Here is a 13,332-nt window from a genome sequence, read left to right as displayed (position 1 = left end):
ATTACAGTGCAACTCGAACACCAAACCAGTACAAGGGAAACCGCAGGGTTACTGACATTTCTTAATCCATTTCTCATGGTCATGATTAGGCTGTGTTTCTTGATTCTGGGCTGATTACCTCTCCCAGAGAACAACCCAGAATTAGGGCAACATGGGGTAAGGCGCATGTACAAAATATACTGTGACCCCTGTGAAACTGGACTCGGCAAGCTAGTTACCCAGCACACTCCCAATCTACATGGGTGGGCATCAAATGAACACTTTTCTTCCTTCTGCGTATACTTACTGTGCTTAGTAAATATACAGTCTCTGGCAATGGTGGGGACCTCGAGAGACAGGGTCGACCAGATGGCCTGGCCTGGACTTTGTCTCTGGTGGAGGGTCAGAGTGATTGTAACACTAACACTATAAATGTTTAGTAAAAAAATATCTATTTTTTTCTGAGAGAAAAAAAAAAAAGGGTTTCATATTTATTCCAGAGTTGAAAAAGGGTTTCTGCTTATGGGTTTTCCTAGACCTCATGTTTTATAAGTAGGCTTTAAATGTAATTAATATATATATATATATATATATATATATATATATATATAAAAACTCAATTACATATCCCGCCGCCAGACTCTCATATATTGAACAAGGTCTGTTTATTGTACAAATGAACAAAAAGTTCAGCTTGGTTTCTCAATATCTTCAGGTTTACTATCTTAACAAAAATCACACATTCTTATGCAAAGTGCATAAAAAAAAAAAGAAATGGCATTTGTACACATGCAACTGTCGTTAAAATGTGTGAAAAGTCCATGTCCATTTAGGCAATTCGATCCCACGCCTAACAAGGACCTCAGCAATGGAAAAATTTTCCCTAAAGGTTCCTGTGACCTAGAAAAATAGAAGAAATCAATCTGTCAGCACAAACTTCAAAACAAAGTCATTTTTCTCAAGAACATAATTTGATTTGAACCCTGAGAGCAGCTGTCCATTTCCGCTCCCGTGTTTATAGGCAGTGATCTGTATGCAGAGATGATCCTGCTGATTAAATCAGAGACTGCCTGCTTCCACAGGAAGAATCTTCTTGAAGAAGGTTCTGGTTAGTGGTGACCTAGTTTCATGCTGTAGAATGTGAAGCCTCCAGCAAGATTAGTCTTTTCCTTTTTTTTCTCTCTCCTCTGACAGTATTTTCACTTCAGGATTGATCTTTTTTTTCTTCTTATAATTAAAAAGTCTGCCTTCAAAATTTGAGGCACCCAAGTTATGTGATGATATTTTTAAATGCCTGCTATACTGTCATTTAAAAGACGTTAAGTGTGCATCTTGCTTTTCTCTTTATAAAGTTTCCAAACTAATTATTACTGTTTTAATTCTGCCAACTACTCAGAAAACTTCCCAGGGAACCCCTAATCCTGTAGGCTCTTTTTTGATCTGTAGGCTTCCTGGAGTTCATAAGATATAAATCTGTACATGACTAGCTTCATTAAGCTTGGGATGTTGAAGGCATTCAATCCTAAAGCAGGGAAAAGGACGGATCTTTGAATTTCTCATTTGATAATTTCACACAGCAGTAAAACTTGAACAGAATATGTTGGGGACATTTCCCAACTTAATTTTGATAAGTCAGGGGATTGAAAAAACAAACACAAATCTTATAACAAAGACTACCATCTGTGGTGATCAGATTATAAGCTTTATAAATGTTAATGTAAAATCATCATGTTGTATACCTAAAAGTAATATAATAAAAAGGTTTAAAAAAAGCAAGAGGAAGAAATATCTGCGCGCACGCACACACACACAGAGTCTACCCAACCAATACATTTGCTATGCCATCATTTTACACAAGTCAATTCATTTTAACACAAGGAGGGAGATAAGAAAAGGAGAAAGGGGGGAAGGAGAGGGAGAAAGAAGAGAAGGAGGGATTAAGGGAAGAAGAAAGAAGGAGAGAACAGTAACTTTTATTGGATAAAGTAACTGTTTTATTTTATTTCCTGGAAAACTCGTGTTTTTTTTTCCTAAGGGATCTGTTTCACCATTCATGATGTGGGCTACCCATTGGGAAACCACTCACTGAGTTCTCTGTCAGTAAACTGATTTCGTTCTTGTTCCTGTTTTGGAGAAGAGAACTTGACCTGAAAACATGGAGGGGAGGAGCTCTTTGCTATTAGTCATCATTTACTTAGATCCTTTCCTTGACTTTGCCACTGTTTACTGAGTGATCATAGTAAGTCATTCAACTTTTAGAAACTTAATTCCACAGGATGCTACATGGTGGCCATAACATATATTTTTCTTACCTGTTAGGAATGGTGTAAGCATTCACTGACTTGAATGAATTCAATTTGTTATCACCTAAAAAAACTGACAAAGTATATGCTAAAATGCTTTGAAATCTGTTCACATGGCCCAGATTGGGGGAAGGTGTGGCCAGGTATAAGGGAAGCTTGAATCCTAACACTATTCAAGGCACAAGTAAAAGCTGACATAAAACTGACATGAATGAGCATATTTTTATATGTGAAAAAGTGTGAGTTTTACATATGCCCCAAATAAACCCAGAATTCATTCATCTGAACATAACTGGAAATTACTGTGTAAAGAAGATTTGCTGACTCATCCTGTAAGCCGGTGTCTTACCAAGAGAAGGTGTTAGAGTGAGATTAATATAAATGTAAAAAGGGAGAGACTGATTCATGAGGGCAAGCAGGGGACTGAGGGGGGAGCAGGATGTCAGTTCACATGACAAGGTGAGGAACTGAGAGGGAGAGATCTCAACTGAAGGAAAGTTCCAGAGCCATTAGACACCTGCTAGCCAGGGGTCCCTTACTGGACGTGTTTGGAAGCCCTGCTGAGCCAGGAACTTGGAAAGGCAAGGTTCCCCCTTTTCTGCCTCTTCCAAGAACTTGACAGAGAGCATTTAAATAACTCTAATTTTTCTTTTCTTTTCTTGTACATACCAGGGTTGTACTCTTATTCCTTGTGCTCCAATCCTTCTTTCTAAAGCCCCGGGGCCGCCAAAGAGCTTCCTTAAATGGAACTCTTAGCAGATTCTCTCCTCTCATCCTCCACTGAGAAGGGCAGGTTCATCACCCCAACCTCCACCAGCACCCCTTTCTCACCCCCAACATTTATTTAGCATTTACTATGCATGCCACACTGTACTAAATGCCAGGGAAATACTTTTATTTTTTTAAATAATAGAATTTTAAGTATCTGAAGGACTTCAAATATCTAGTCCAGGGGTTTTTTAAACTATAGGTTCAACTCATTAATGGACCATGCAATCAATTTAGTGAGTTGAGACTGCATTTGGCCAGTGTGACGCAGTTGGTTGGAGTGTCATCCATACACTGAAGAGTTATGGGTTTGATTCTCGGTCAGGGCACATATCAGGTTGTGGGTCCCATCTCCAGCTGGGGTCATATGAAAGGCAGCTGATCAATGTTCCTCTCTCTCTCTTTCCCCATCCCTCTTTCCTTCCTCCCTCCTTTCCTCTCCTCTAAAATAAATAAAAGACATATCTTCCAGGGAGGATTAATAAAATGAAATAGGATGGAATAAAAATGATCAGAACAGATGGTAAGGAAAATGTTTTAAGGAAATTCTGTTTGAGCTGTGCTGGTAGTTGAGTGTGCATAGAGTGGGTACGTGGTGTAAAAATATGTCAATGTGTTGGTCAGGACTCGAAGTCAGTCCCCAGACGCCCAGCCCTCTGATGTACACACCTGTGCAACCCCGGGAACATGAATGGACATCACTCCCACGATTAGGTTCTGTTGACTTTAAAACAGACAGATTATCTGGGTGGCCCTGAGCTACTTACACAAACCTCTTAACAGCAGAGATTTCCTGGGCCAGCCCCGGGACAGTAAGTCAGAGATTCCAGGGACACAGCTACTGGCTTGAGGATGGAGGAGGCCACATGGGCAGGAAAGAGAGTGGCCTCTGAAGACTGCGAGTGGCCCCAGCTGACAACCAGCAAGGAAAAGGAGCTCTCGGGTCTACAATCAAATTCTGCCAACACGAAGAAAGACCTCAGAAGCCTATGTTTCCCTAGGGCAGCGGTTCTCAACCTTTCATAGGGGTTGCCTAAGACCATCAGAAAACACATATATAATTACACTAGAGGCCTGTTGCATGAAAAGATTCGTGCCATAGGCCTTCCCTTCCCCTGGCTGCCGGCACTGGTTTTCCTCCGGCACCCGGGACCCAGGCCTTCGCTCCTGCCAGAGCCGCCTTCAAGCCTTCGCTACTCTGGCTGGAGCCGCCTTCAAGCCTTTGCTCCACCACTTCACACCTACATAAGCAAATTAACCGCCATCTTTGTTAATTTGCATATCTTGCTGATTAGCCAATGGAAGGCATAGTGAAGGTACGTTCAATTACCACATTTGTCTATTATTAGATAGTATAATTACATATTGTTTTGTGATTAATCACTATGCTTTAATTATGTTCAATTTGTAACAATGAAATTGGGGGTCACCACAACATGAGGAACTGTATTAAAGGGTCGCAGCATTAGGAAGGTTGAGAACCACTGCCCTAGGGGATCCTCCAGGTGGGAACTCAGCTCAGCTGACACCTTATTTTAGCCTCCTGGTACCCTGAGCAGATAACCTAGACCGAATCCGTATGTGGATTGCTGACTTACAAAACCACCATGAGCTGAAAAATGGGGGTGGTTTTAAACAGCGAAGTTTGTGGTAATTTGTTTCACAGCAATTGAAAACTTATACATTCACATGGTCAGTTGTGATAACAAAAAGAGAGTAAGAGAAAAAAACTACGCAGAAAGACACTGTTTGGTCTCAATCTTCCACTGTGCACAGGAGAAAAGTAAGGTCAAATGTCGGTCAATAACTTGCAGGATTACAGTCAGTGACAGAGCAGGGTAGAAAAGCGCTTTCCTTTGCCACAGTCCTGGTATAGTGATTCCTCTCCTTTCCATTTACCTGAAGATTCGTATATTTCACACAAATAGAGAATAGTGTTCCACCTACTTACTAAAATCAATGAAATTTTATTATACTGCTTGTAGAATGGGCTATTCTCATAAAAAGTAATGACTTTATGTTGTGCTATTTTTTGCTGCTGTATTAGCTTTTTGTCCGTTGTGAAAAACAATTAAGAACCAGAATCTATTATCTATACAAGGAAGCTATAATTTCTCTTTCCTAGAATTCTCTCACAGGAAACGGATCCTGTACGTAGGTTCAGGAAAGATAAAAGTTGAAATTAAAAAAAGAAAAAAAAGAAAAATTTCTAGAAAAGCTACCATGACCACTCATCCAGTAAATAACCCCAAAACTTTCTATTTCATTAGTTTTTATTTGAAAAAATGTAAATCCCCAGAATCATTGCTTTAATTGAAATATAGTATTTCACCTAAATATACTAGTAGTACTACACTTCATTGCTAAATTTAAATGTAATACTCTACTTGGCCACAAGAGGGCTCCAGGTTTTTTCAGTTGTGGGCACCATAAATTGAGACACAAAGTTATCTTTCAATAAAAGGGCATATTGGCAGGAGGACGGGTTAGTTGGCATGGTTTCCTTAAGTGAAAATTTCTGGGAATTTCAGTAAAACATTACCCCACTATATTGCTACAGAAACCCCTCTGGCTCACCTCTGTGCAGAGGGGGATGGTATCCTGCTGACTGACACAGAAGGCTGACTCTAAAATGTCATAAGAGTAGGTTAATTTCATGTTTAGAGTCTGCTATCTCTGGCTCATGTCTTCAGCTTTAATCTCTCTAAGGTTTTATCTCTCATCTATAAAAGTAAAGAGTATAACACCTATCTCTCAGAGTTGTTTTGAGAGTGAATTGAGATAGAAGAATGGTATAGATAGAAGATCGTGCCAGGTATATAGAATTGCCAATAATGGTAATTTTAATTGTTACTGTTCATTACAAATCATACTTTTACTAATGGAGACTGAAATAGACTTGTTTTGTGAAATGGTCTTTCAAAACGGGTGAAAGAGCTTTCAAAAGGCTGCGAACATTTCAGCCTTAAAAATGTGTCCAGATCCAAGCTCGTAGAAGGGTTACAGAAACACAGTAAAGTCCACAATGTAGATGCCAAATTTAACGTAATAGACATGCCGTTGACATAGACTATGAGTCAAACTGTTTCAAATCCAATCATTAACAATTCACCAGTGGTGGAGCTATTTAAAATAACTCATGGCTCTTTCTGCAATCCAAATTCACCACTTAGACTTCTATTTTCTAGGCACCGTTCTCTATTTCCTGTGGCCAACCTGCGCAGTCTTTCTCCTTTTCTCATCTTTAGAGAATACTGAGTTTGTACGATAAACTATATTCCGAATACAAAATACTGAGTCTTCTTAGCCAGTTAATAAATCAGAAAAGCAAAAAATAAAACATAAAAAAATAAATCAGAAAAGCAATAGGAGGTAGTGGACACGTTGAAGGGTGGGAGGAGAAGACACTGAAAAATGGAGCGAGGCAGTTATATATACTTTATGGGCTTTTCCAGATGATTGGTAGAGATCTGCTATCATAAGTTTTACAAATGGAAATATGCACCTGCCTATACTGTCTTTTATCAGTTCTTGTTAGTTGGCTATTGACATCCCTAAAGGCATCATGCTCATTGCCTATGAAAAATATACCTTACTCTGGATAGAGGAAGCCTGAGAGTAGACGGAGAAAGAGTGGGTACGTAAATAATGGAAAGGGAAAATCCTACTAGACCCACATGGAGGCATCTCTTCAAGCTTGAAGGGAAGTAATTTAACCCAAAGACACAGGAAAATGACTTGAAATCACACAGAAAAATTGGTGTGTGAATCAGAATTAGAAATCTGATCTCCTAATGATCACTTCTAAATAGGGACACTAAAAGATCTGAGAAAAAAATTCAAATATCCCATGTTGGGGCTGTAGGGGTGGTGGACACCAAATACAACATGATCTCTTTAACTGTCATAAACTCATTAAAACACAGTCTCTGCTACTGCGGCTTTTGGATATGACCAAATCTCTGCAACATGAAATAACATGTGAGGCCAAAGCACCCTTCCTCTTCCTCAGTAGATTCACCTCCTCTATGCATCACCCTCTACCGTATATGGTATGTGTAGCAACTTTTGTCTCAAACAGACCAAAGACACTGAAAATTGCTTTTGTTACTTAAAAAGGAAGGATAAAGACACGATGGACAAATATTGGTACATAAAAATTGATAATTCAACTCATTTAGATTGATTACCTACAACATTCCAAGTAAATACTAAAGTTCAAAATGACAGGATATTCTTCTACCTGGGAAAGCAGGGACATTTACCCGCAACACCCTTTCCACAGACCCTGTCCCACATGGACTCTGGTGTGATTCAGCCTCTCCAGGTGAAGTCACCTGCAAGCTCCATGCAGACCTACAATGTTGTTTGTTCTCTCTGAGTCTGTGACAACTTTTCTATTTTCTTAGTGGCTTTATTAGTTACAGGCTGACATCCTGACAGAATAGGGTCAAAGACTCAAGAGCCTGGAGGGAAAAAAGCAAAGATTAAAACCCAAAAATGGTGTTGGCCGAAGAATGGCATAAATGCAAATGGCAGCACCTCAGCTTAAACACTGGGAAACCGTAGGTATATAATTTACTCCCCTGAGGCCAAATATAGAAGGCCCTCCAGCTTGCCCTCTTATTTAACGTTACGGAAGGTTTTCAGTATTTTTCCATCTCCACGTTCAGACCATATCAGGAAATGTCCACATAAACCATCAGAAAGACATGCACATCACATAAAGAAGGGAGCATCCCACGGCCGACCCGCGCATTCACAGTGCCGTCTACATAGACTTCATGTATTCGAGTGCGTGAAACAGCTGCAGCTCACCAATCGTGTGGAACCTCTTCAGCTCACTCCTGCGGGAGGGATGCTTCGGGGTGTTGGCTGTGTTGGCTGTGTTGGCTGTATTCTGTTCTTCTTCAATGATGGGTGTCTTGGGTGCAGGGGGCTTACTGACTTGTGGCATTTGCTTTCCTGCACCGGCCAAAGGGTTGAACCCTGGAGCAGTAATATCCACCGACTGGGACTTTTTCTTCAACCTACGGACAGAGAATACCACAGGCTGTGAGGACTGACTCGGGGGATAAAATATTTTCAACAACTGAGTTATGTTTGGCCCTGAAATAGAACCAAGGTTATTCAGAAATTATAGACCTTCCCGACAGGGTTTTAAATTCTCCGAATATTTTTTTGAAACCAGTTGGGGAAAATAAATCTTCTTCTGGTTAACCATTTTTGGAAAGTTTCACTAAAATATATTAAAATGTAAGGTGATAAAGGACTTCTGTTTTTCCAATAATAGCAAACTAAAATACGGTATCAAAGATAATGCACTTGGCTATTGCTTTTGGTTCTGAAAGGAGTATTTTTTTAATGCTACAGTCAAGCACTAGTTAGAAATAAATAATTGCATCCCAGCAAAGGAAAAGGAAAGGATTACCTGGGTAGCTAGAGGCTGCCAGCGCTTTGCTATGGAATATAAGCTGTAAAAATTATAGAGTTCACATGGCTCCTACAGACACTCTCAGTGACAATAAAAGTATTACTCACTTTCCCAGTCTAAAGAGCTGACATCAGACCTAACTTAAAAAGCATAAAGCTATCCATAAAACATTTTTCCCACGCAGGCATGAGAATGTTTGTTTCCCTTGGGGTAAAAATCATTGGTAACTGATAGAAACTAAATTCAAATACTTCAAGCTACACAACGGTATTTGTAATGTAGTTGAACCCTGACCCCAGAATATTCTTGGCCCTTGATATTTCTCAAGTCTGTTTGCCCTACAGAAGACAAGTTGGCTGTTTTCTTTATCAACTATTGTAGTCACACCTGGACATTTGTAATTTTCTAAAAGTTTCATACATCCTCATACCCCCAGGTGTTCTACTTTCTGGATATAAAGTACATTAACTTCCATTTTCTGCTTGAACCCGCTAGACACAGCTTCAACATGTCCTCCTGTGGGAGCTTCCTCTGACATGAGCCTTGGCAGCCTCGCACCTCTCCACAGAGGGGTTCTTCATAATTAACATTCAATGAGCTTCCCATAAATGGAATTTACCACAGCAAAAGCCTTGTTCAAGGAATAGAGTGTATCAATAGTAAAGGATCCATTAATGAAAGTAATGTTTACTAAATTGCGCCTAATTCATTATCACCTATATGATTTCTGCCATATCCACATATTACCTACTTAATACTTATGAACAATGACCTGCTTTATCCAAATGGCCAACATACATTAAAAAGTGTTCAACAGTGTTATCCATAAGAAACATAAAGTAAGACTGTATTGTCATCATAACACACCCCAGGATGGCTAAAACGTAAAATACAGGGTAGCAAGTGTGGTGATGAGGAGCAATTGGAATTCTTCGACAATGCTGGGCGGGGGGGGGAGTGGTGTAAACTGGGTTGACCCCTTTAGACAACTGTCTGGCAGTATCTTCTCAGCTGAAGGCATGTATCTTTATATATATTGACTTCAGGGAGGAAAGGAGAGGAAGAGATAGAAACATTAATGATGACAGAGAATCACTGATCAGCTGCCTCCTGCATGCCCCCCACTGGGGATTAAGCTGGCAACCCAGGCATGTACCCTGACTGGAAATTGAACCTTGATTTCCTGGTTCATAGCTCAACTCAACCACTGGGTTACACCAGCTGGGCAAAGGCATGTATCTTTTGACCCAACTACTCTATTCCTAAGATATATCGTACACAAATATGAGTATGTTCGCCCAAACACAAAGTTAAGACTGCTCACTTATAATACAGAGTACAAATGTCTACTCACAGTAGAAATAGGTGAGTAAACTGGGATATTTATAAAATGAAATTTTACACAGCAATGGAAATGAATGAACTATAACCACTTGCAACAACATGGATGGTTTTCATAAAAAAATAATGCTGGGCAAAACCAGATGTACAAGAGTACCTACTGTAGGATTCCACAGCCCTTTTCCCAACCTCTTTAGAATGAGCAAAGGACAGGGCTGTGGCCTCCAAAGGCCAAAGGCGGGCAGAAATGCCCTCCGCTTTCCCCCTCTTCTTTTTGCCCTTCCCCAATCAAGTCTTGAAGGGTATCATGTTCTCATTGTAGCTGCTGGAGGCTGGAACACTGCTAACAGGTTTGCTGACTTGCTTAAGAAAAGACTTCCACTCACATGTTCTTAGAAAGCGGAACTGTGTGGGTAACTGAATTCCTCCTTTAAAGATTCTAAAAATGACTACTAGGGTTGACAGAGAAACCTGCTAAATGCTACCTTCAATTTCCAAATTCCATGAAAGGAGAATCCTTTCCAAATTTTTAACAACGTCTTAATTAAATGTGTAAAAGAAATGTAAATATAGCATAATGGAATATGTAGGTGTACAAGAGAGAAAATACCCATTGATAATAAATGCGACATTACAAATAGAGACTAAAATAATCTCTGCAGAGGCACAAAAAGGATCTTTGTTTAACGTGCTTTGGATTTCCAAAGGACACTGAGTGCTGAGGTCTTGGATGTATGAACAACGGGAGTTAGAGGAGCCTTCCCCTCTTCTCATGACTCCGATAGGCAGACTGTCTGGTGGTGAATAATTTCTGCCTTTTCTTGTTTCTCCTTTTCAGCAGATTCTTACCCTTCCCCAGATGCACTCCAATGTTGGTAAGAATGTTGGGCACATTTTTTGAGACTCAGTTGCGTCAGCTATAAAATGGGGAGAAAACATACTCGAACGTTCTGAGGATTAAGAAGACCTCCTATGGAAAAGTGCCTAGTATACCACCTACACAGGATGCTGTCGATAAGATACATGCAAGTTCCAATCTCTTTCTCAGAGGATGTAAGGGGAGGACATAATTTTCTTCTTCAAATCTTCCAGGGTGCTGAGGAAACTATGCCAGCCTCTCGGGAGCCTTCCCTGCTGTGCTATTTTAGATCATATTGAGACTGCATTTTATAGGAAGTTTCACCTATTTCACAGTGTGGATTAGGGGGAAGGAGTATAAAATAATATGGGACAGACTAAATGCGAGTCCTTTACGTTATGTGCAAGGTAGTATTTCTACTGTGAGAGTCCCCAAATCTTTTGTAAAACAAGTGCATTCATCGATACTTCACTGGGGTATATACATTTTTGAAAAATTAGTGTGTGGCTGACTTAAAACTGCAATCTCATAAGCAGAGGTTGAGACCAGGGAGCCATGAGGAAGTAAAGACAAGAATTCTAAAGGAAATGTGGAGGGATTTTTACTAACTTACTCTATAAAAACAGTATTTGTGCCAATTTCAACTAGTTCTCCAGGGAGCAGGAGAAGCCCTGTAGGCCAATGATAAAATCTGAAATCACAGAAACTCGAGAAAAAAAGAAGGGGCAGAAAACTTCCTATATCAACCAGCGCAAACAGAACTACTCTCATAGCAATCAGCTAAATTTTCTAGATTATATGTGTGTATAACTTATTTCTGCTTTACTAGAAATCTTCCACTCATTTTCCACATTGTTGTTTGAGAGGGATAAAAAAATCTTTTGGCTTAAATGAGTTAATGGGCATCCCAAAGCCCAGGGCTTGTGCCAACAAGTGACTAAATATGGCTTTCCATTGCCCACAACAGACGGCTCCTCTCAAAGATCTGGGTCGATCTCTATTGCAATAGCTTCCACCGTGAGGAAGCGTTCTCTAAGCTTCTTTACTTTCAGCTCTTTATTACTACCTATCATTTATTACTGGTCATACTCTTGATTTTTACCTTCCATTTGCCTCTCACATTTGTGGGGTTTTCACCTTCGAACTATCACCCCCCATTTATCGTCTTCCATTCAAGTCATAACCAAGCAACACTTTTCATTGTTCTTTGTCTACCAGGCTCTGCATCTTTAAATAGTTTCATCGTTTTGTCTAAACGCTGCATGATAAAACTCTACTGTAAGCCTAAACGAATTCCTGATATAACTTATTTGTATAAGAAAAAATATTTTCAGCCCTAACCGGTTTGGCTCAGTGGATAGAGCATCGGCCAGCGAACTGAAGGGTCCCAGGTTCGATTCTGGTCAAGGGCATGTACCTTGGTTGCAGGCACATCCCCAGTGGGGGGTGTGCAGGAGGCAGCTGATCGATGTTTCTCTCTCATCAATGTTTCTAACTCTCTATTCCCCTTCCTTCCTCTCTGTAAAAACTCAATAAAATATATTTTTAAAAAAATGAAAAAATATTTTCAAGTACTTTGAGTTCTCAACTGGAATTACCTCTCCCATCACGTGGACTTCAAATTATACCTGCATGATAACTACATTTTCCTGAGTTCTGTCGCTATCTGGATAAAAAGAACCTTCTACTATCCACTTAGTAGAGTTTTAGTGTACAGTGGGTTATGGGCACCAGTTGAGAAAATCAATAATACATTTTATATATACTAAAATACAGACCATAGTATATTGATAATTTTCCCTAGAGATCGTAGGAATTTAAGGTGGTATAACATGAACATGTAAAAGCCACATCTTCATATATTTGACTATGTACCTTGGGAATAATTGCAGAGTGGTTGAGACTGCAGACATGGTGGCCAGAATCCCTCATCTGGTATTTACTAGCTGTGTAACCTAGGTCAATTTTCTTAACCTCTCATTGCCCCTGTTTTCTCATATGTAAAATGGAGGTATTTATAATACCTATGTCACAAAATGGTCATGAGAATTAAATTAATATTTATAAACCCTTAGGATACTTGGTATGTGATAAATATTATATACGTTTTTGCTTTAAACAAAAACACAAGGAAACATGAACAGCCATTGAGCTTTTATAAAATACAGCATATAGGCCACATGCTATATAGACATTATTTCATTTACTGATCACTACAAACCTACGAGGCAGGTATCATATAGCCTATTTGTTGCAGGGTCAACTGAGGTTTAGAGAAAGTGACAGGGCTAAAATCAGGGAAGCTTGAATCCAACTAGGACATTTTGTCTAAAATGCCACCCTTAGGAGTTAGGAGATGAATTTCAGCTCTGATACTAGCCATGTGGCTTTGGACAAGGACCTGGACTGTCTAGGTCTCAATCCACAATGGTACTATCTGCCTACTTTACCCGAGAGAGTTGTTGTGAGCATAAAATAGCTTAACTTATGAGAAAGCACGTTATAAAATGCCACAGAAATCTACAGTACAAGCAGTAGCTATATAAAGTCATCCTTTGCCCATTCATTTGTTGTCTATTTACACAAATGTATGTTACACATAGATACATGGATGCATGTGAATGGCTGTGCCCCACAGACCCAAAACT

At 39.7% G+C, this 13,332-nt stretch overlaps 1 protein-coding gene across 2 annotated transcripts in view; it reads right to left on the bottom strand.

Moving 5' to 3' along the window:
• The window catches only part of OXR1 (oxidation resistance 1), a gene marked incomplete at its 5' end in the record, with an annotated part of 321,831 nt that overhangs the window by 167,618 nt on the left and 140,881 nt on the right, over positions 1 to 13,332 (bottom strand). For both annotated transcript variants that reach the window (XM_081111220.1, XM_081111221.1), the window contains one exon: positions 7,869 to 8,080. In XM_081111220.1, coding sequence (XP_080967346.1) covers positions 7,869 to 8,080 — 212 coding nt within the window. The remainder of the gene's footprint in view (positions 1 to 7,868; positions 8,081 to 13,332) is intronic.

Source organism: Myotis nattereri (assembly GCF_964212035.1).
Source record: "Myotis nattereri genome assembly, chromosome: 17".
In the NCBI taxonomy this organism is placed as follows: domain Eukaryota; kingdom Metazoa; phylum Chordata; class Mammalia; order Chiroptera; family Vespertilionidae; genus Myotis; species Myotis nattereri.
This window is presented reverse-complemented; position numbering and strand designations above follow the sequence as displayed.